Here is a 21,698-nt window from a genome sequence, read left to right as displayed (position 1 = left end):
AGGCGAGAGATACAAAGCTCAAGGCCCTGGCAAGGGGAGAGGAGCTGCCTGAGGAGGAGGCATTCGATTCCAATTGTATCACGCCAGGAACGCCATTCATGGCGAGACTGAGCGAGCAGCTCAAATGGTTCATCGCCAAGAAGGTTACCGAAGACGCTGCATGGCAGGGGCCCGAGATCATCCTCTCAGGACACGACATCCCAGGAGAGGGAGAGCACAAAGTCATGGAGTACATCCGCCTCGCAAAGGCTCAGCCTGGCTACAACCCAAACGTTCGTCACTGCCTCTACGGTCTCGACGCAGACTTGATCATGCTTGGTCTCCTCAGTCACGACCCGCACTTTGCCCTGCTGCGTGAAGAGGTTAGCTTTGGCCCAAAGAAGAAGAAGAGCGGCGGCCTCGAGTCCCAGAACTTCTTCTTGCTTCACCTCTCCTTGTTCCGAGAATACCTCGACCTCGAGTTTGCAGATCTACGATCGACGCTGCCGTTCCCTTACGACTTGGAAAGCATCATCGTGAGTACGAGCGTGCAATGAGACAACGCGGGTTCAGTCGCTGACCTTGACCTTATGGCCCCACCCCGCGCTAGGACGACTTCATCGTGCTCAACATCTTCGTCGGAAATGACTTCTTGCCTCATCTTCCTGGCCTTCACATCAACGAAGGAGCGTTGCCGTTACTCTTTGGCATCTACAAGCGCATTCTCCCCGCAGCAGGCGGCTACATCAACGAATCCGGCAAGCTTCGCACCGACCGCCTCGCCCTCGTCCTGACCGAGCTCACAAAGTTTGAGCGTGAGCAGTTCGAGGAAGAGTACGGCGACACGTTCATGAAGCGTCACCGCCAGCAGAAGAAGTCTCGCGCGTTAGACAAGGCCAATGCGAAGAGGAAACTGTCAATGACGACGGCTCAAAAGGCAATCTATGACAAGGTCAAGGCCTTTGTCCTCGACCTGCGCGTCAATCCGCACTCTGCATCGCGCGATCTCTTCCTCCCGGTCGACATGAGCGAAGACGACCGCAGCTTCCTCTCGGAGCTCTGTCGAACAATGGGACTCGGCCTGACCTTCGATGAATACGATCCCATTGAGGATCAGCCGGCTACAGCCATCTCGTCCAGCGTTGGCTTGTACGACGAGGACGAAGTTGCTGCAGCCGAAAGCGAGGCTGCCATCTCGCGCGTTCTCAAGAAGTACGATGGCGCCCGCATTGAAGCTGCGGACGGTGGTTCAGCAGGCGAGGAGGATGACGAGGAAGCAGAGTACGAACGCATGCTCGAACAGAAGATGGAATCGTGGAAGCGGGACTACTACAGGAACAAGCTCGAGATCGATTACTCAGACAAAGCAGCGATGAAGCAGCTCGCCTACCGCTACGTCGAGGGCTTGCAATGGGTCTTGCACTACTACTACAGCGGCGTCGCCTCGTGGGGTTGGTTCTACGACTACCACTACGCGCCCAAAATCTCCGACCTGCTCGCCGTCGAGGACATGACGTTCGACTTTGACCTGGGCAAGCCGTTCCGACCCTTCGACCAGCTCATGGGCGTCTTGCCCTCGCTCAGTTGCCAGCACATCCCCTCTGCCTTCCGCGATCTGATGACCGACCCGGCCTCGCCCATTATTGACTTCTACCCCGCCAATTTCGAGGCGGATCTCAATGGCAAGAAGCAAGATTGGGAGGCAGTCGTCAAAATCCCCTTCATCGACGAGAAGCGACTGCTCAAGGCTCTCGATAGTAGAGCAGGCTTGCTCACTGCTGAGGAGAAGGCCCGCAACGGCTTCGGCGTCAGCTGGAAGTGCAGTTTTGACGCAGAGAATGAGCACTTCTACCCGTCATCTCTTCCTGGCGTATTCCCGGATATCGTCCACTCACGAGCGAAGGTCGAGCCCTTCCACCTGCCCCAGCTCAATGGCCGCGAGCTCGTCAAAGGCCTGGCCGAGGGCGCCAAGGTGGGGCAGGGTGCGCTAGCCGGCTTTCCCTCGGTCAAGACCCTGCCCAACTATGCTCGACTGGGCTATCACGGCGTCAGCGTCTTCCAGGGCGAGTCCAAGGGCGAGAGCATTGTCATTACCATTGAGAACACGTACGAGGACGCCAGTATCGAGGATCTGGCTGGCATCTTCGTGGGGAAGCGCAGCTTCATCTCATGGCCCTTCCTGCAGGAAGGCCTCGTCATCGCCGTATCGGACAGCCTCTTCCGCTACGAGATGGGTATCATTGGCGGGCAGAAGAAGATCATCAAGAACCCACACTCAGCTGAAGCGCAACTCGCGTGGAAGCGCAAGGCGGGCAAGATCGAGCATCACTACAACAAACGATTTGCGATCGTGACGGGAGATGTGGACGTCTTGCTGCATGTGCGCCCATTGAAGGGCCTCAGAAGGCTGGTGGATGGGTCATTTGTCAAGGAGTACGAGGAGTCGGCTGACAAGGAAGTCGAGCAGGCCGTGCAAATGTGTGTGCCCAACGTCACGCACGAGGACAATCGTTTCATTGAGCAGCCGGCGCTGCCTCTGCATGAGGAGTTCCCTGAGCACACCAAGGTGAGCGCGCCAGACTGAGAGCCGCAAATGCGATGCAGATCACTAATCCCCACCGCCTCGCGCACAGACCTTCTTCCTCGGTGATCATGCCTACGGTGCACCCGCCGCCGTCGTCGGCTCAACCCAGCAGATTCTCGCAATAGAGATGGCTATCTTCCTCGATCAGGCCAAGGAGATTCGTCTGTTCCACCAACTCGTCGAGAGTCGAGCCCGCGAACGATACTACCCCTCCTTCCAAGTCTCCAAGATGTGTGGCCTCTCCGGCCTTGCAGTAAGCAAGATGACCTCCTCCATGCTCCTCGACCTCCCCGAGGGCGGGCGAATCAACGTCGGATTGAACCTCAAATTCGAGGCGAAAGGGCAGAAGGTACTGGGCTATAGCAGGAAGGGCGCTGGTGGTTGGGAGTTCTCGGACAAGGCTGTGGCTCTCATCAACGAGTACAAGCGACTCTTCCCGGAAGTGCCACAGGCTATCATGGCCAAGTCGAATGAGGACCTGCGCGCTGCTACCCAATTCTTCGGCGTTCAGGCAGCCCCACAGCGTACTCAGCAGCTCAAGCAGTGGATCAAGGAGAAGGAAGTGCGCGACCTCGAGGCTGTACCTCTCTTCGCTGAACAGCTGGGCAAAGACACGGTGTCGTCAATTGAGGCCCTCTCCTCGCGCATAGCGGCCGCTCGCACCCAGAACTCAGTGAAGCGCGCAGCTCTTCGAGGTCTTCCTCGTACAGCCCTGCTCAAGCCTTCTCACGCTCAATTCCGCCTGCAAGCACAACGCTTCGAGCTCGGCGACCGCGTCGTTGCAGTGAGCGACTCGGGTTCGGTGCCTATGAGCGCTCGCGGTGTGGTCGTTGGCCTGGGCACAACGAGCATCGACGTGGTTTTCGATGCGCCCTTCCTTTCCGGAAGCACGTTGGACGGACGCTGCAGCTCACACAAGGGGGCCACCGTCAGCTTCAGTCAGGTGCTCAATCTGAGTCAGCCTCAATTCGTGGTGCACGGCGGGAAGGAGGCAGAGGCCGCTGAGGGCCAGGTAGCAGACAATGCTCTCGAGCGCACCATCGGGCCTATTCAGCCCAATGGTATGCCCACGGGCGGGGCCAACGGTGCTGCGAGGAATGGAGGAGCGGCCAATGGCGGCGGTGGCTTGGGCGGCAACCCTGCTTCACGCAACTACCGTCCCCCCTCTCACTTCACTCCCGCCCCTGCGCCGCGAGGCGGAGCCCCGCCTACCATCATGAAGCGCGGCGGTGGTTCTGGTGGGCAGCAGCACGCCTCCGTTCGCGCAGAGACGCAATTCTCAAACGTGGCGTCTGGCAGTGCGAAGCCGAGCGTCGAGGAGGCGAAGAGGAGGAAGCAGCAGCAGGGTGGAGTCAATGCATTGCTTGCCGGGCTGAACATTGGAGGTGGACAGAATGGCCATCAGAACGGACATGGTGCTGGGCGCGGCGGGAGGGGAGGCGTGCCTACGGGGCCTGCTAGAGGCGGGCGTGGTGGTAGGGGTCGTGGCGCGTAGAGTGAACAGCGCTTGTTGCTTGCTCAATGTAATTTGCTTTGAAAGGTTGCCACCTCGTTCCTGCGGATGACCGGATCAGAGCCACACCTGTGCGCCTGCCACTAGATCGACTAGCGCATCGTCTGTGGGCCAGGAAGTCGTCTCTTCTTTCTTGCCCAGTATTCTTAGCGAGTGGCAGATTATCCAGTCCGCGTAGTATTGTCGCGGTAGCTTTGCCTCGAAGTCAGCAGGGCAAGAGGTGCGGTGAGGGGGAACGCACTCCAGCCTGGACGGCCGTGACGTGGATGGTAGCCGCACTCGAGCACCGATGAATGTCCGCGTCCGCCGCCGTCCCCGTCCTCAGCGGCTCTCTTGCTCTCTCTACTCAGAGCTCTCATACCGTCTTTGGTTTCCATCCACCTTCACATCTTCTCACCTGTTCTGCGCTGCTCAGTCCCACCATCGCGGCCCATCTCATCGTCGCTGCCTTGCATTCCCTCCCACGAGCCCACGCTGCTCAATCGATCCCTCCGTTCCACGGCTACCGCCGCTGCTGCTTCGCTCCCTGATGGCTGGGAGGGAAAGCGGCGAAGGCTGAACAGGATTGTGCTGCTGATGATGCTGGGCGATGGGGGCGCCGCGTGTGGGGCTCGAGGGGGAGGGAGGACCGGAGAGTGACGCCTCTTTCCTAATCTGCGGTGTCAACATAACGAGAGGTGGGGATGAACGACTGTCCGTCTTTGTCTTGCTGCTGATGGCGGGCGGGTGACCCTGAAAATTCTTCGATGTCATGTCCCGTCCCTGGACGACTCTGGTGTTCTTGCCCGCCTTGGGCTCGCGCGTCTCCTCCGAGCCTTTGCGCCTTTGCCCCTCAACCTCTGCATCCTCATGTCCGCTACTTCTCCCAGCCGACTTTTCCTGCTCGGTGCTCCGAATGAATCTCGCATCATACTCCCGCCTCACAAGCTTCGTCGTAGTCGTAAAGCTCACGTTCTTCGCCACCGGGGGCGGAGTAGCCTGCTCATTCGCCTTTGACCCCTTGACCCACCTGAGCGGCAACGTAAAGCGCGGCAGAGAGGAGCGACGTGGCGAGAGCGCTGGTGTACGGGTATTTTTGACGCTCTTCGGGGCGAGGACAGGGGGTTGAGGAGGCGTCGCCACTCGAATGGTCTCTAGGCCTTCCACTACGATCCAATAGGGTGTGCCTAAGCCGCACCGGTAGATGTCGACTATTCTGCCTGTCCACTCTTCCGCGTCATTGGACTCGAGGCTGGAAGTTGAGCTTGATGAGGACGAGGTGGCGTGCAGTGAATCGTCGTCTTTGCCGTGAGACGATGCAGTGCGAGAAGCCTTGCTCGATGAGGAGGCGCTGGAGGAGATCGAGGGACGCGAGGTCAGGTGGGCGATGTGACGGAGCGGCGAAGGCGTGCCTGCGGCCCCGTGACGCTCTGGTGAGGAAGTCGTTGAAGCGGCGAAGGCTGCTACAGCGCTCTCCTTCACATCGGTCGTCCATGGTGTCCGCAAACCGTCGTGACCAGCCAAGCCGCTGCTTCCCTTCTCTGCCCTGCTCTCCTCTGAAGCCTCGCGCTGGTAAGACAAGCTGCGACTGGGTTTGCTCGGAATCGTCGGACCGCATTCAAGCTTGGCGTTCGTGAAGCCGGTGCGTACGAGGCTGCGCTCACCCTCACTGATGCCGTCGTCGCAGCCTCTGCTGCTTGCTCCGCTCTGGTCTGGCTTGGTCGCGGTGTCCAAGAAGAGGGAGAGCGTTGAATCGATCGATGCTGTTGACTTGAGTGAGGTGGATGAGGAGCGAAGCATGCTTGGACGCGCCAGCATAGACAGTCTCCGGAAGTTCTTCTTTGCCGAGCTGATGGCAGATAGCTGTTGGATTGCACCTGTGGTTGCCGTTGTTCCGCTCCTCCTGTCAGATGATGAGCCGACCGAAAGTGTGACTGTTGTCTCATCAGTGAGGCGCTGCTGCTGCTGCGGTGGCGGAGAGGGTGCGAAATAGCCGCCTTGCCTCCGAGCAGGATCTCGAACTCGTGCAGTCGGCGGAGAGCTGCCTCGATGGTCGACAGTGGGTGAGTGTGAGCGCTGCGGGTGCAATGCGCTACCAAAAGTACTGCTCGAGAGGCGATAGGGGAAGGGATCTCTTGGGTGGCCACGGTCCGATAGGGAGTCCCTTCCACCAGCGCCACCGTATTGAGCACTGCTGGTGATGCGTTGCTCTTGTACATCGTCGCTCGACTTCTTTTGTCGAGACGATGAGGGCCGACCGAAAAAGAAGCTGCTGCGACCCTTGAGCTCATTGCGACCAGTCAAGGACATGATGCTCGTACTCGGTCTGACGCGAGGTTGGGTCGGCGACAAGGTGTCTGTCCTGGAGCTAATGCTTGCCTTCCGCGTCTCCTCGTCGTGCCTTTGCTGCTGCTTTGGTCTCTCTTGACCCTTCTTCTTCTCCCTTTGCGCCATCTGTTTCTCCTTCTTGATCCTTTCTCTCTCCTTCTTCTTCTCCCACCTTCTCCTCTCCCTTTCCTTCTCTTTGCGTACCTCATCCACCAACTTCTGCGCAGCCGACTTGTGCTTTTTGGTCGGAGGACAGACGACCATTTGGCCAATGGCGAATGGATTCTCATAGCGTGGCTGTCCGGGAGGACTGAATGGCCACGCCGTAGCGGAGGGTACAGTGGATGACCCCCTACTGGCCAGGTCAGGGGCAGGTTGCGACCAGACGGAGTCGTGCGCGAAAAGACCGACTTGGTCACTTGTTTGCGGTCCGGCTGAGAAGGCTGAAGATGATGTGAGTGCGCCGCTGGTGCTGGCTGCGCTGCGCTGACTTGGCTTGGATGTGCTCGAGCGTGCGGGCGCCATCGACGTCGACAACTTGGAGAGACGATGCTGACTTGAAGGCTGCGGCGCCGCGCTCGCCGAGTAGTTCTTCGGGGACACCATTCTGCTGCATCTGCGACTGGCGAGTGGAGACTAGGTAGAGGGTCAAGAAAGATTAAATCATTGCGATGGAGAGATTGCAATTGATGTGCGAGCAAAGGGCGTCCCGCAAATGAGCAGCCGCCTCTCCTCCTCTCATGGCAATCAATGTCTGCGGAGGTCAGTGGTTCCCGCCATGCCGCCGTTGGCCCGCGACACGTTGGTTGCTCTCAGGCACCGTCGACTTCGCGTCCCTCGCGCTCTCATTGCTCTATAATCGTAGATGGTCATTCGTCAAGATGCGAAATGCAGGGGTTGTACGTACATCGAACGCTGAGAATACAAGCTTCCATGATGGGCCCGCACCACTCTACGCATCAGCGGTAGTAGCAGCTGTACCAGCGTTGGCGTTGACCTGGTCTGCGCCCTCGCTACCCTTCTTGCCCTTGTCCTCGCGCAAGTCGCTGCTGCTCCTCTCGAGCTTGTTGGACCCGTCACCAAGCTCCTCATCAGAGCCAGCGCCCTTGGAGCTGATGCCTTGCTCGATACGAGTGGTGTAGCTGGGCCAGTGTCTGGTGGGCACCTTGGCGTCGAGCATTTCCGAGATCTCCTCGAGCGAACGGTGAATCGTCTCGGGAGTGTAGAAGAAAACGAAGGCCAGCGCGATGAGCTGACCACAGCCGTAGATCCAACCAATCTGAGGTCCAAGACCGGCCTCCTGCCCGTCGTAGAAGTAGGGCAGAGTGAAGGTGACGAGGAAAGCGATGATCCAGAAGAGGGCCGTACCGAGTGACATGATCTTCTGGCGATTGACACCTGGGCAAAGCTCGGCAGCGATGGTCCAGGCGAGACCTCCCCATGCCAAGTTGAAGAAGAAGACGAAGATGCAGATCATGGCGGCGATGGTGTTGTTTTGCGTCTCCGTGCGGTTGGCGACGGTGCCCAGGCCTCCGATGACGAAGAGGGAGATGAACTGGATGATTGATGTGTAGATGAGGAGCGGTCTCCTGCCGAAGCGGTTGATGAGGAGGAAGGAGCACATAACGCCAAAGACTTCGATGACATCGACGATGATGGTGACGAGGAAGGCGTCGTTGATACCGACGTCGGCGAAGAAGGTAGTCGTGTATGAGAAGATGAACTGCGCGAGCGAGAGGCCGAGAGAGGGACGTCAGCTTCTGGGTAGGCTGTCATCGTTGCGTTGACATCATGCTCACCTGAACACCACCAATCTGCTGGGATCCCAGAATACCCACGACACAAATGAGCTTGCGACGCTCAACGCCGTTCAAGAGTGACCTCCAGCCTGACTGTCCCTTCATGGCAACCTCCTCGTCCCTTGCCTGCACAAACGAGCGCATCTCGGTAGCAGCTACGAGCTCGGGGTCCTCCTGACTGGCATTGATTTTGCGCAGGGCAGCCATGGCCTCGTCATCACGGTTCTTCTGTACGAGCCAGCGGGGTGACTCGGGGATGATGAACATGCCGCCGACGATGACGGCGACAAGGCCGAGATTGACGAGGATCGGAATGCGGTACGACCAGGTCGACGTCATGGTGTGGGTACCCTGACCGACGCAGGCGCCTACGACTTGACCGATGGCGAGGACCAGTTGCCAGCTCGAGACTATAGTACCACGGATAGCAGTGGGCGAGACCTCCGAGACTAGACATAGGGCAGAGAGGACGGGAGAAGTATTAGTGCGACGTGTCGCTGAGGGCTCCCGGCCTACGCCGTCTTCGCGCACTCACGGTAGAGGGTTGTGCAGTTTGAGATGATGCCGACGCCCATGCCAAGCACAGCTCGTCCAGCACCAAGCGCAGCGACGTTTCCAGCTGGGGCGACCTGGATGATGACGCCCAAAGCGACAAAGAAGCAAGCTCCGAAGAAACCTCCCCTCCTTCCAGCGTAGTCACCGAGGAACGAGGCGCTGAGGGAACCAAAGAATTCACCAATCTGGACAGACGAGGCGAGAATGGACTTTTGCGAGGAGCTGACGTTGATCTTGCCGTCCGACTGAAGCGAGCCGTAGTCGAGCTTGAACTTGTCCATCTCTGCCACACGCACGTAGGAGGGAGATTGAGCGAGCGTGAGTAGGATGGACGTATGACGGAATGCACTTCGCAGCGGCGCCTACTTACCGAGAATGGAGGCAAAGTAGGTACCATCGTACTGCGAAGAGACGGATCGAGGATGTCAGCAAAGGATCAGGAGTGAGAGAGGCTATGAATGCGCGTAATCACCCCGTAGAGGAGAGCACCCCAAACGGCGATGGCCGCATAGAGGAGAGGGCGCACATAGGCCTTGCTGAATACGTTGGTAGGGCCAATGGGCGACCCAGAGGTAGTGACTGCTCCGCCCATGTCGTAGAGTGTTGAGGGATGCGGAGGATGAAGAGGAAGGATGAGAAGAAGCGACGCAGCGGGGCTGTCAGACCCTTTCTGGAGGATTTGGTCTCGCTCTTTATAAGACGAACGAGACGGCAGCAACTCTTGGGTCCGACACCTAGGCAATCCGCCGCCGCCGCTCGTACGACGTCAACCTCCCCTCATCCTTTCCCCGTCTCGAAGCTCGTCTCGTCCGTTCAGCCACCACATTGGCAAGTGCAGGCACAAGGGCCGCATCTTCAAGCCTCGAACAAGGCTGCGCTGCTAGCTGTGACGTGCCTGCCGGCCTGCGCAACAATCACCCCGTGGAGCCCATCCTTTGACCCCCTCGGGGCCCCCTCACTAGCCTGGCCACCTTCTCTCGCCTCCGCCTCCTCTGAACGATGCTTGACGTTACGTATGTAGGTTCGCCCGAACCATGCCTTGGTGCCTGGCATTATGCTTTTGCATTTTCTGTGGGGCTCTTCGCTCTCCCACATCCATTCATCAACGTCGTTGTCGTTCAGTCACCCGCCTCGCCGTCGCTTGGAAAGACTTTTTGGTTGAACAAGGCTAAAAGCTGCTCAATGCACGAGATCCGTCCGTTACGCTCTGGATGGTCGCCGCTCCACCGCATCCCGGCACCCCTTCACTGCATCACACGCCCTCGAGCGGCGCGAAGGCCGCGGCGAGATTTTGCTCTTTTTTTTCTCCTCTCTCGCTCCGTTCGGCGGGTGGCCAGGCAAAAGAGGACGAGAGTCGCGGCGACGAGGTCGAGGTCATCTGCAGACCAAAACGCGCTGCCGCCTGCATCTGCATTGAGCCACAGTGTGACGCAGATGACGACGGGCGGCGACTAGGCCTACGCTGCACCCAGAGGCCAGAGCGCTGCAAAGCATCGTGGATGTGGCGAGGAGAGCCCAAGAGAACGGCGCGCGAAGCTCGACGCGACTGTGGCCTCTAGCCTCGAGTCTCTACGAGCTGGTCCAGCCCAAGCGGCAACCAGCATCGCATCAAGCTCTCGCACGACACACGCGGGAGCGTAGAGCGGATCTGTCTTCGCTCAATCAGTGATCCCTGTCCGCCGAAAAGGGCAGCGCGATCACGACGGCGACCACGGCGACACGGCGACGACATGACGGGACAGCCTTGAGAGGAAATGAATGTCTATTTGCGATCCCGCTTTCGAGGGACGATGTGATGTAGGAAGTCATGGTGGCATCGCGACTGCTTTGTGAAAATACATGTGTTTGTGTGGGTAGGAGCTGGGTGCATGCTGCGGGCAGATATGTAGAGGGAGGTGAAAGTGAGATGAGGTCCGGTACGAAACCGAAAGGTCGAATGCTTTTTGATAGGTAGTACTGCGTCCGAAGCAGCAGCAGCGGGCCTGGTCTGCGAATTCGGAGGGCGGTCAATCTACTGCTCCTCTTCAACCACCTCTCGCGCAGCCTCCGCTGTTGCGCTCTTAGACTCCCTCCTCTTCGTCTTCTTGACTCTATGCTGATCGTCGTATTTCTGAAGCTAGTGTTGCTGCTCCTTCCGCCTCAAGCGTCTCGCTTGCTCCTCCCCAATACCAGCAAGATGTCCTTCCTCACGGCTCAAACCCGTGGACGAGTCAGAGTCGATGCGGATGGGCTTGGCCGGCCTCGTCGTAGCCGATGGAGTATCAGAGTCGAGCTTGACAGGCGGAGCGAGTACAGCCCCTCCGGCACCACCAAGCTGCGGTGAGGGACACTGTGACGGCCCAGCCGAGGACGAGGAAGCGGCTGCCGACGAATCATGGAGTGCCGCAGTGGAGAAAGACTGCAGTTGCTGGCCGAGCGCATAGGAGCGACTACTGGGAGCGGCCATCTCCCCGCTGACGCCGCGACTGGGGGTCAAGACGACGGAACGCGTCCCTGGCGTGCTGCGAGCGCTGCTCCATGCCGGGCGGCGCCATCGTGGCTGCTGCTGCTGTTGGCCTTGAGACGGCGCCTGCTGTTCCCCGTCGCTCAGCATAGCTGATTCGAGGCAGGATCGCAAAGTTGTCCACGCATCTGGCGAGTGCGCGCCTACGTATTGCTGCGGCGAGCCGGATGTCGTAGTGTTGCCACCGAGGACCTGTTCACAGCTGGCGAACGTGCTAGGCTCGCATCGTCGCGGATCCGACCCCGTCGCCTCTACTGCCGCAGACGAAAAAGAGCGCGATGCTGCTGGCTTGACAGGGATGGGCGAGAGGCGCGACCTGGAGCGAGAGGGGCTCAACGACGGGCTCAGAGGCGTACCACTGGCGGCGCCGCCACCGCTGACGGTGCGATGCGATGTCGTCATGGAAGGGCGACGCGAACCTCTGTCCAGCGATGCGCCCTCGATATCGCTAATAGCCGGCGTAGGCAGGCGACCTCTTGCAAAGGAGAGTGGAGAGCCGTGGTTCGACATAGGCCATGGATTTGGCGATCGCTGTCTGCTGTGCACGAGAGGCAGCTCATAACTGCTTGGCCCTACCTCGCGGTCCGTGATTCGCTCGCCCGTGCCATCTTCGTCTTCAAAGTCCGAGTGAGAGAAGGCGGCGGGATGCGACTGAGAGTCGACGCTTGGGCGTGGGGAGGGGGCGATGGCTACGGGAGAGGAGGAAAGAGGTGCCTCAGGCTTGTAGCTGCCGATGCCGTCCTCGTCCTCACTTGTGTCGTTCTGGCTGCTGTCGTCGTCCTCATCGTCGTCGTCGTCGCTGCCCTCGTCATCCTCCTCGTAGTCCAAGTCATCCGCGTCGGGGGTTGCAGACCGAGGTAGGGCTACCCGTCCACGCGGCGCAGGCGACCTCGGCCTGCCCTTACCGCTACCACGCTTCGTCTCCGGCCCTCCGAGCTTCTTTGGTGCTGGGCTTCCACTGCGGTGCCGTCTAGGCGGGCCTGCTCTCCCGCTCCTCTGACTGCTCGCCGCAGCCACGCTGTCGACGTATGGCCGCCCCTCCTCGTCCGAGCTGATAGACAGAGATGCCTTGGAGGAGCGCGGTCTGGGGCGTCGAAGGCTGCGACGAGCCGAAGCAGAGCGACGCAATTCGCTGGGTGAAGCGGCGAAGGTGAGCTTGCGCTCCGTTGTTGCTACCTGTTCCGTGAGCTTGGCTGACACTTGAGTAAGCATGCTCTCGTGAATAGACACCGGCACCTGCGCAGGCGAAGGTGATCGAGAGCGAATTGGTGGCGTTGGTGCGTCGCTGGGATGGACCTTTGTCGAGGATGGGCCGGCGTCGGCACCGGACCGCTCACTGCCCTTCATCATGGCGGCTGCTTTCGCTGCGGCATCGGCCGCAACAGCCCGTGCTCTTGCTCTCTCTTCAACGCCTGCAGCGTCTTGGAAGACCAGCGTGCGCTTTCTGGCAGGCTGCTCCGGACGAACTTCAAGAGGAGGAGAAGCCCTACCCTCGGCTTTAAGTACGGACGGCCCAGCCGGAGGCAGAAAGGATGCATGAGCTTGAGCGTCGAAAAGCAGCGGCCTCGGCGGCGATTCTGGCCCCTCTGAGTAGTGCTCGGGTGAGACGGATAGACGAGCGCCCTTTGCCTGCGGCGGAGGCAGACTGACTCTCCTGCCGCCAATACGTGCTGGTTTCGGTGGTTCTGCGAATCGAGCCTTAGCAGATGGCGCACCCTGCCCGGCAAATGACACTTTGCCTGAGTCGTGATGCTGATGCTCTGCTCCTCCATTTCCATCACTCGTCTCCTTTCTGAGGATGCCGCAAGCTATGTTGACGCGCTGAGGAGCGACAGCGCCTTCGGCCATCAGGGCTGCGGTCAGAAGAGATACTGGCGGCTGACCCTCTTCCTCCTGTTTGACTTCTTCGCCATCATCTCCAGGAGCGTCGGAAACCTCGGTATCAGAGCGGCAGAGCGAAGGTGTGTGGGTATAGGCGCTCGTCGCATTGGTGGCGAGGCTGGCTTCGCTCGTCGGCGACGTGCATGTAGTGGAAAAAGACGATCTGGATCGGTTGTTGAGGCCGAGAACTGGTCGCTTTGCGAAGACAAGAGGATCTGAGTCGACGGAAGTGTCGGTGACTGCGGATCCTTCGAGCCGATATTCTCTGCGAGCATTTGCGCCGTGGTGAGGGTCCATGAAGGCGACATTGTGCGTTGGCGGCAGAGTGGGTGCAGCGTCTCGCAAGATGCCCTTCGCGGCGGCAGCAGCAGCAGCATTGGCGTTGGCAGTGATATGATGAGGTGATGACGAGCGGTCCGCCTCAACGTTTTGATCGTTGCCCTGCATAGTGCAAGCTCAATAGGAGGAGTGGTCTCGCTCGCTCGCTGCTTTGCGATCGCACCGCGTGCGCTGAGGGAAGTAACGAGGTGATGCGTGGCGGCCCCAGCCTTCAGAGGCGTTGTGGAAGAGCGCTACTCATTCCAAGAGCGTTGAATGAAAGGAAAGAAGGGAAGTCGCGACGAGTGAGGGAGATAGGGTATCTCACGATGCAGTGCTGGTTGGGTCAAGTGGGAAAGTGTGATGAGTACAGAGGACAGAGAGCGTGGGGAAATGAAGCGGGCGGCCGAGCGCGAGCGGTAAAATTGGGAGCTGCGCAAGGCTTCAGGGTCAAATCGACCTCGGAGAGCAAGCAAGGAACACGTTATTCCGAGCCCGAGGCCAGGTGACAGCCGGACCTCAAGTCGTCGAGCGTCTCAGGCAAACGAGGCTTCCGAAAACCGATGAGTAAGGAGCGAGCTGAGAGAAAACGTGCTGCGAAAAAGTGGCTCGACCAGCGGTGCCACCGTACTTGAGCACTTCGACTCGCTGCTTGCAGTCTAGCGTGAGGCATTGATCAGCCATGATTGGCTCGAAAAATCGGTGCCTGCTTTGCTCGGGGGACACACGCCACTTTCTCTTCGTCATGAAAGTGGCGCGCCGCCCGACGGCCAACGGAAGTAGGACCATTGGACTCCGACAGGACCGAGCCACCGCCACACATTTGTTGCCATCCGTTCACAGCCTCCATCGTCTCCATCACAGCTCTCGTCTGCTCGTCTGCACTTCTCAGCGTGCTGCTTGGCGCTCGTGATGGTCCATTTACGCCTCAATGACGGCGACACAGCACGCAATGAGTACATCAACTTCGTGTCTGCCCTCGATCGTCACGCGAACAAGGACGACGCACTGCGACGCCTCCACCAACTCGCAGCCATCTTCAAGCCTATCATGAAGCGCCACGGCCTGCGAGTCAATCACCTTGTGGAGTATGAGCCCAATCCTGAGTTCGCCGGTCGTAACTGGAACGCAGGCGAGAACATCGAGATGGTCCTGCGCGACCACTCCGGCCTCTTCTTACCCTTTGGCATGATATGCTACGTCTTTGCGCATGAGCTGGCCCACAACTTTCATATGAACCATTCGTCTAAGCACACCCAACTCACCAAGGACTTCAACGAGGAGCGTAAGGACTTGCAGAGCAAGGGCTACCTGGGCGATGGGTTCTGGAGTGCGGGCAAGAGGCTCGACGATGAGAGCTGGGTCGCAGGCGAGAGCAGCGTCACTAACGCAGAGTTGCCCTCGAACCTCTGCGGTGGAGCGTGGAAACGACGTGGGGCCGCGGCGAGGAAGAGACGCACGAAGCGTACTGGTGAGGGGACAACGAAGCGGCGCAAGAAGGGTGTGCCCTCGCTGCGGACCGGAGCCCAGACTAGCGCCAATACCGAGAGAGTGGCAGGCAAGACACGCCGCTACATGGACTTGCCAGGTGAAGGGTCGCGTGTTGATGGACGCAACGATTTACCCAAGGCTTCGGCCAAGTCTGATTCGTACAAGTCGGATCCCAACTCGACGTTTCGCAAGCAAGCAAACACCAATGCCGCGAGGGACGCAAGGGCTGCGGCCGCCATGAGGAGGATGGCCGCACTTCAGGTTGAGCAGAAGGGACACAGTGGGCCAAAGGATGAGGGGAAAGCCAAGGCGGAGACAGATGAAGACGGGTACCACACGCAAGAGGAGGACGACGGTTCATGCACCGAGTCAGAGACGGAGAGCGAGACAGGCAGCGATAGAGAGGAGGAGCTCCTGTACGACTCGTCCGACGAGCAGCCACGAGATGGCGTCTGCGGTACCGATGCATCATCCTCATCGACGTCGACCTCTGCGCAAGATCCTCCGGCATCGCGTACTGAAACAGACGCACAGCGTAAGCGCAGAATGGAGGAGTTCCGTCGCTCTGACGGGGGTCGCAACGAGAGGCAGGCGCGCGATGAGTGGCGAGATATCGTGAGGGCAACGCAAGGCATGAGGGTCAGCAAGCCCGGAGTGAAGACTGAGATAAGGCCTGCAAGAATTGCCGCAGGTGGGAGCACAACTAGTAGTGCCAGCAGTAGTAGCGGGCAGCAACGGGCTGCAACGACAGGTGGAGGGACTGGAGGAAGCAAGGCTGTTGCTTCGAGGGTCGAGGATGATGACGACGATGACATCGTCTTCGTCAGCTCCTCTAAGAAGGCGTAGGGAACGGAGCAGTGACCGACTTCTCTTCTCCTCCCTCTTTGTTTCATCTCATTCATACCATCACCATACTCTCATTCTCATACCAATCTCAATCACACTTCAAGCATGATCGATTCGCGTCCTTACAGCTTCGCCTTGACCCTCTGCACCTCCTCTCTGCCCTCCTGCCTGACCCAATTCCTCAGGCTGCCCAAGCCCCTGCCCCCACTGACCACACACTCATCTCCATGCTTCAACCACTCTTGCGGGTTGCGCTTGAACCCCTCGCCAGGCGGGGTGCCCATCGAGATGATATCACCAGGTAGCAGCGTAGTACCCGCGCTCAGCTCAGCAATAGTCTCTGCTACTCCCCACAGGTGGTCTCGTGTATTGCCATCTTGTACCAATCTCCCGTTCACCCGTGTCTGTAGGGGCACATCTTCCGGGTCTCCAAGGGCGGAGGGGGACACGAGGCAGGGCCCAATGGGAAGATGGCCATCGAAGGATTTGCCTAGACCCCATTGCGGTACGGCGAACATGCGTTTGCGGCAGGAGACATCGTTTGTCAGGGTGTAGCCCAACACATAGTCCAGCGCTCGCGACGGAGAGACGTCTTTGCAGGGTTTGGAGATGATGACTCCCTGAGCGTGCGAGCAGGAGAGCAGAATCGTCAGATGGGGTCGCAAAATCAGGCTTTCACGCTCCAATGGTGCCTCACCAGCTCGACCTCCCAGTCCGTCTCGTCCCCGTTGCGCGTAGCCGCCTGTGGGATCACAATGTCCCTCTCAGGTCCACTCAATGCCGTCAAGGGCTTGTAGAACAAGATGGGCAGCACAGGCCTCTTCTTCTTGGCTTCGGCTGCATCTTGACCACTCTGTACAAAGTTGGCGCCCAGAGCACGAATGCTCGGGATCTGCTTTGAGTCCAAAGGTGGGAGGAGAACCCGCACTGTTCGCTCGAGGCTGGTAGGTGTGGCTGATGGGTCGAGCGGAGAGACGCCAGGAGGGAGGATGCGAGCTTTAATCTGTTGGGATTTGGCGTAGGCTGCGCCGATGTCGAGGTTGGGGTCGACGGGCTCGCCGCTGTGGACGGCGTTGTCCTCTACGGCGATGAACGTAATAAGTCGGGACCAGCCGGGCATTTCGCGCGATGAAAGGGAGAGATTGTTGGCTTGATGATGGTGAGGAAACAAGACACGAGCCAAACGGCACGCGAGTCAAGGATGTTGTTGGACTGCTCTTTCGCAGCATCATCAAAGGCCGATGTCGGCGTCCGATTGAACTGGGCCCCGCTCCGCCCCCGCCTCCACCGGCACGGACGGACGGACGGACCGGCGGAGACGTGCATGAGGGGGCTGCGAAGAACACCTTGCACTGAAATTCAAACGGAGCAAGAGCAACGGTAATGGCCAAGGAGACGACGACGACGACCAAGACGAAGCAGGGACCGACGTCGGCTATGGACGAGCTAGCACGGCAGCTGCGCCTGATCCACCACGAGAGCTGGATCAGCTTGAAGGAAAGGACGCGTAAGAAGACTTGGAAGCTAGCCGCTCTATACCGGCGAGATGAGACCAGCAAGGTCAATGGCAACACCTCACGGAGTCACGGCCTTCGCAGCACCCCAGCATACGATTCCATCGACACAGTCATCGATTTCCTCGTCCAATACAATCGCTGGCTTTTCCAGACATGGGGCCGTGTCTCTTTGACCACTGTGACCCTCTCCCTTTTCACCCGGCCCTTCGACCTCTTCGTCCTGTACCTCTGGGCTTCGGTGACGACTCTGCTCCTTACTTTGCTACTCGTCCTCGATATACTGATCATCCTCTTTCCAACTACTGTGGGCTCAATCTTCGATGCCGCTACGGACTACCTCATCGCTGGACGGCAGGCGGAGTCCATGAAGCCAGGGGAGCAACACCGCGTCTTATGGACCCATTTCCCAGCAGAGGTCAGGCAAGCAGCTTTTCTCTCCCTGTCTGCCCCGTCTACAGCACAATCGAGTTCAAACTTTCCAGAGGGCGACGAAGGCAACACGCACGTAGTGGATCTCGACGTCAGCAAGCTCCTACTAGCCTTGAGCGCTCTCATCTACACGCGCCGTCGAAAAGTTGTGAGCGAAAGCTTGCTTCTCTCCTCTCCACCACCCTCCGACCCCACTCTCGACCCAGACATTACCATCAGCGAGACTGCCTCTGCGTGCTTCGGGGGCTTACATTACCAGCCCATATGCGAGCTCGGTCACGGTCGCTCCTCAACGTCGCCAGGCGCACCGGTCGCGGGACTGTTCTACCACCCCAGTCACCCCAACTTCATAGTCTTGGCATTCAAAGGCACAAGCCCAGCAGCTTTCAGCGAATGGGTGGTCGACTTCGACTATCGGTGGATAGATGCGAGTCGCTACCTTGGCCCAGGGTATGGGCAGGTGCATCGCGGATTCTACGAGTCATTCTTCCCCACTGGGAATGGCAAGGAGGATGCGTACAAAAATGGGGTGACGCCTTATGAGCTGATCCGGCGAGCAATTGTTGCTACGGCTGGGACACTGAGAAGGCTCAACGGAGAGAGGGAGGTGAATGTCTACGTGACGGGACATTCGTTGGGAGCAGCCCTTGCGAGCATGTGGTACGCTCGTGCAGTGCAGCGACCAGGCGACTTTGCAAACGCCAGTTCCGGCTCTTCAGCAGGGCAAGCTCTGGCCGTGATCCGAGACTTGCACGTGTATGGTGCTCCCATCTTCGGCGACGTACATGCTGTCAACTCCTTCAACTACCGGCTCAATGAGGACGACCCCGGCGAGCTCTCCAGCCAGAGTACACCGCGACCGCAGTCCTCCTCCACCCCTCCTGCCCGCAACCTCCGCCGAGAAGCCTGGCGCCTCGTAAGCCACCGAGACGCAATAGGCACGCTCATCCCCTCATTGGGCGACGACGCAGGCGGAGCAACAGATGTGGACGCCGCACTGAGCGCTTCGAACTCGTTCAACTACGCGCACGTAGGCCAGGAGATTCAATTGCGAGCCTCTCCCCAGCTCTCGTACACGGGACCGGGAACGACGCTTGTGAGAGGTACCCCCGTACGCATCGTTTCATCAGCGGTGGGGACTGCAGCGCCCTGGCGACTGGACGTGCCCCGCCTCTTGGTGAAGGCGCAGAAAGTTGTGCCTGTGCTGGGAAGGCTGCTGGCACATGCGCCGCTGCTCTATGCGCAGGAGCTGAATAAGGTGAAGACCAATGCCGGTAGTGGCAGGGTGGGAGACGATGAGCAGGCTTTACCGTACGCTGATTTTAAGTTCTTGCAGTGAGGGTAAAGGGCCACGGCGAGCGCGGCCACGACGCTCTGCCTGTCGGCCTGCTCGGCCTCTCCACGTCATGAATGGTCCGGAGGCGCAATTATCAGCAGCATCAAGTGTACAATATCTGAATTGCAATCAATTCAATGAATGGAGACGCGTGTATCTAACTGAGCAGGCGGGTGGATGTTAACCCGCGTCCGACACCTCAATTCGGCTTATCCCTCGATCCGGGATAACGTCCGTGGTAGCCCAGCTGTGCGCGCGAAAAAGCAACGACGTAAATCAGCCTCCTGTGCTCGTCACCACTAATTTCTTTCACCACGCAAACTTACCCTCCTGTGCACCTCGTCAGCCCATACATTCATCTTCCCAACCTGATCGTCCATATTCTCCATCCTCCCCCTCAAGTCGCCGATCACCTTCTCGAGCCTCTCGCGCTCGGCTCGCCACTCCTCGGGACTTTTGTGGGCGTCTTTGGACACAGCAACTTCGAAAGGGGCGGTGGTGTCCTCTTCTGTCAGGCCCGAACCTCGGTACAAGACCGATTGAGAAGAGAGAATGGTGCGCGCAAGTGGGAAGTCTCGCCATTGTGCGTCGTCCCAGGTGCCATTGATGGAGCGCGGCTGTGGCGAGGATGAGGATGCGGAACGCTGTTGACGTGCACGAACGTCGCGGCCTTCCTGTGCGGCGTGCTCGAGAGCGGCATCGAGGAGAGACATGTTGGAGCTTGCTCGCTCGTGCTGGTGCTGTTGCTGCTCTTCAGCGACTTCAACGTCGACGATGCTGTCGGAAGCCGTCGCCTCGCTCGCCGGGGCCTGGGAAGCAGGGCGCCCTAGCAATTCAGCTGCGAGCTCCTCAACGAAACGATCGTGCTTAGCCGTGGCTGCCTCTTTGGCAGCGACCGTCCGAATGCCATCTCGCTTGTTTCGGCCACGCAGCAGCGAGGAGATGGTCGCATTCGTCGCGTCAGGACTGCTGGCAGTGCGAGCCTCCCTCTGCTCCCTCTGAAGACGCAGCTCACGTCCTTCCTCTGCGGCGTCTTGCAGCTGCTGCTCGAGGAAGACATTGTCCATCGAAACGTGCTGATTGCGCTGCGCAGGTGATGAAGCGTCCAAGGTGGCGGCAGTGGCGTTTGTCTTGACCTGATCATTGCCTTCTTCCATCTCACTGGCCGACGCCTCCGTAGCGTGGCCGTTGGCAGCGCTACCGTTCAGATGATTGGCAAAGAAGGCTGCATCCAGCTCGTCGAGAATCGCACTGTCGATACGCTTGGCCTTGTCTGCATCCACTTTCTGCTGTCGCTGAAGCTTTGCCTCCTTGCGCATCTCAGCGAGACGCTTCTGTGCTCGAGTGACGGCGGCTCGATTGGGCCCGGACATTGAAGGTCCCTCAGCTGTGGCGGTCTGCGGCTGATCATCTAGGTTCGCAACCTTGCTTCGCGCCTCTTGCTTCTGAGCCAGCCGCTCCCACGCGGCATCATCGTTGCTAACAGCTTGTGGTGTAGCCTGTGTCGACTGTCCCGCTCCGGCGCCAAAGGCTCGCTGCCAACGCTGTCGTGGATTGAGAGCTGCGGCGGGCTTGCGTGCACAGTTGCCTTCCGAAGACGATTTTGCGCTCGCTTCAGCTGCACCTCCATCGGCCCAACCAGGACCGGCTCCTCTCTTCATCCATGGGCCACCACCAGGAAATGGGTCGCCTCTACCCGTTGCCATGCCCATGAACTGTCCCAGCCCGGAGGCCATCTCCCCCAGCATCGAGGAGCGGGATGAGTTGCGACCAACGCCACCGATTGCCATGTTATCCAGGGCCTCCTGCTCTTCACGAGCTGCTTGTGCTGCTACGCGTGGGTCGATGAAGCCGCTGCTCGAATTACCTGAGGGAGCAGGAGTGACTTTCTGCTCTGGACGCATGTTTGGCTGGAGCTGTTGCTGCCCGTCTGGCTGATAGCTGCCGCATGGGGGTTGAGCTGCAGGAGGTCTGCCAACGTTGCCAGCCATCGCACTCTTATACGCCTCTCTCCATGCCGACTCGCTCGCAGCAGCCCTATCTCTAGCCTCGGTCAAGGAAGAAATCATCTGCGCCTGGTGATGGGCTCGACGGGCGCGCGATTTGGCTGCCATGAGGGTGATGACGCCTGCGGCGATGAGGAGGCCAATGACGGGAGGACCTGCAGTGGGAGGCGACGAGGAGCCGTTTTGCTGACGCTTGCGCTCGCGCTGCTCTTCTTGCGAGGGGTAGCCCGGTGGACGAAGGCTGGTGTGAGAATCGGATGCTGACGATGAGGAGAGGATGGCTTGAGGCGGAGGTGGTGCAGCCTGGCGTTGCTGCTCGCCACCGCCATCGGATCTCAGTGAGAAGGGCATGGCTGTGGCTGTGATTGACTCTGTTCAGGGATGTCTCGACTTGGTATGAGGCTTCTTGATATGGGAAGGGAGAGCAGAGTGGGCTCTTACTTAGTCTCGAGGGCTGATGATCCATTTGTGAGCTCAGCAGAGTGAGGGCGAGTGCCGGTCATGAGGGGCGGCAAGAGCCCACTCTAGCCGTGTCAGCCGCTGTGCTGCGATGCTCCTCCCGCTCTCACTCTCCGGCTGCAGCCACTCTCAACTCGACTGAGCGAGGGCACGCGAACGGGCCACCGACTTTTCG

General features: G+C 59.3%; 6 protein-coding genes across 6 annotated transcripts; 2 read left to right on the top strand and 4 right to left on the bottom strand.

Annotated features, from left to right (window-relative positions):
- Window positions 1-7,033: 7,033 nt before the first annotated feature.
- BDZ90DRAFT_230892 (general substrate transporter) lies at window positions 7,034-9,828 on the bottom strand. Its single transcript, XM_025505650.1, has 5 exons — window positions 9,210-9,828; window positions 9,108-9,138; window positions 8,718-9,020; window positions 8,183-8,631; window positions 7,034-8,106 (listed from the first exon to the last, which is right to left on the bottom strand). Exons 1-5 carry the CDS (start codon window positions 9,327-9,329, stop codon window positions 7,336-7,338), a joined length of 1,674 nt encoding a protein of 557 aa, XP_025363496.1. The 5' UTR covers window positions 9,330-9,828; the 3' UTR covers window positions 7,034-7,335.
- A 651-nt stretch (window positions 9,829-10,479) lies between these two features.
- On the bottom strand, window positions 10,480-13,825 carry BDZ90DRAFT_230891 (hypothetical protein). Its single transcript, XM_025505649.1, has one exon. It carries the CDS (start codon window positions 13,566-13,568, stop codon window positions 10,854-10,856), a length of 2,715 nt encoding a protein of 904 aa, XP_025363495.1. The 5' UTR covers window positions 13,569-13,825; the 3' UTR covers window positions 10,480-10,853.
- Window positions 13,826-14,148: 323 nt separating this feature from the next.
- On the top strand, window positions 14,149-15,888 carry BDZ90DRAFT_230890 (WLM-domain-containing protein). The gene has a single exon (XM_025505648.1). The coding sequence runs from the start codon at window positions 14,352-14,354 to the stop codon at window positions 15,774-15,776; it is 1,425 nt and encodes a 474-aa protein (XP_025363494.1). The 5' UTR covers window positions 14,149-14,351; the 3' UTR covers window positions 15,777-15,888.
- On the bottom strand, window positions 15,689-16,995 carry BDZ90DRAFT_230889 (hypothetical protein). Its single transcript, XM_025505647.1, has 2 exons — window positions 16,474-16,995; window positions 15,689-16,396 (listed from the first exon to the last, which is right to left on the bottom strand). Exons 1-2 carry the CDS (start codon window positions 16,894-16,896, stop codon window positions 15,899-15,901), a joined length of 921 nt encoding a protein of 306 aa, XP_025363493.1. The 5' UTR covers window positions 16,897-16,995; the 3' UTR covers window positions 15,689-15,898.
- BDZ90DRAFT_230888 (alpha/beta-hydrolase) lies at window positions 16,942-19,508 on the top strand. Its single transcript, XM_025505646.1, has one exon. It carries the CDS (start codon window positions 17,160-17,162, stop codon window positions 19,059-19,061), a length of 1,902 nt encoding a protein of 633 aa, XP_025363492.1. The 5' UTR covers window positions 16,942-17,159; the 3' UTR covers window positions 19,062-19,508.
- On the bottom strand, window positions 19,248-21,565 carry BDZ90DRAFT_230887 (hypothetical protein). Its single transcript, XM_025505645.1, has 2 exons — window positions 19,385-21,565; window positions 19,248-19,305 (listed from the first exon to the last, which is right to left on the bottom strand). The coding sequence occupies exons 1-2, from the start codon at window positions 21,413-21,415 to the stop codon at window positions 19,258-19,260; spliced, it is 2,079 nt and encodes a 692-aa protein (XP_025363491.1). The 5' UTR covers window positions 21,416-21,565; the 3' UTR covers window positions 19,248-19,257.
- Between the last annotated feature and the right edge of the window lie 133 nt (window positions 21,566-21,698).

The sequence above is a fragment of the Jaminaea rosea genome, assembly GCF_003144245.1.
Source record: "Jaminaea rosea strain MCA 5214 unplaced genomic scaffold BDZ90scaffold_3, whole genome shotgun sequence".
Classification (NCBI taxonomy): domain Eukaryota; kingdom Fungi; phylum Basidiomycota; class Exobasidiomycetes; order Microstromatales; genus Jaminaea; species Jaminaea rosea.
Note: the sequence above shows the minus strand (reverse complement) of the source record. Positions and strands in the feature narration are given on the sequence as shown.

Excerpts from the sequence above, each read along its gene's own strand:
- BDZ90DRAFT_230892 (XM_025505650.1), bottom strand. The coding sequence starts at position 9,329 with ATGGGCGGAGCAGTCACTACCTCTGGGTCGCCCATTGGCCCTACCAAC. Across the intron at positions 9,021-9,107 it reads CTACTTTGCCTCCATTCTCG|AGATGGACAAGTTCAAGCTC; the intron begins GTAAGTAGGCGC and ends TGCGTGTGGCAG. Across the intron at positions 8,632-8,717 it reads AAACTGCACAACCCTCTACC|TCTCGGAGGTCTCGCCCACT; the intron begins GTGAGTGCGCGA and ends CCCTATGTCTAG.
- BDZ90DRAFT_230887 (XM_025505645.1), bottom strand. The coding sequence starts at position 21,415 with ATGCCCTTCTCACTGAGATCCGATGGCGGTGGCGAGCAGCAACGCCAG. Across the intron at positions 19,306-19,384 it reads CTGACGAGGTGCACAGGAGG|CTGGGCTACCACGGACGTTA; the intron begins GTAAGTTTGCGT and ends TCGCGCGCACAG.
- BDZ90DRAFT_230890 (XM_025505648.1), top strand. The coding sequence starts at position 14,352 with ATGGTCCATTTACGCCTCAATGACGGCGACACAGCACGCAATGAGTAC.
- BDZ90DRAFT_230889 (XM_025505647.1), bottom strand. The coding sequence starts at position 16,896 with ATGCCCGGCTGGTCCCGACTTATTACGTTCATCGCCGTAGAGGACAAC. Across the intron at positions 16,397-16,473 it reads CGGACTGGGAGGTCGAGCTG|GGAGTCATCATCTCCAAACC; the intron begins GTGAGGCACCAT and ends TCGCACGCTCAG.
- BDZ90DRAFT_230891 (XM_025505649.1), bottom strand. The coding sequence starts at position 13,568 with ATGCAGGGCAACGATCAAAACGTTGAGGCGGACCGCTCGTCATCACCT.
- BDZ90DRAFT_230888 (XM_025505646.1), top strand. The coding sequence starts at position 17,160 with ATGGCCAAGGAGACGACGACGACGACCAAGACGAAGCAGGGACCGACG.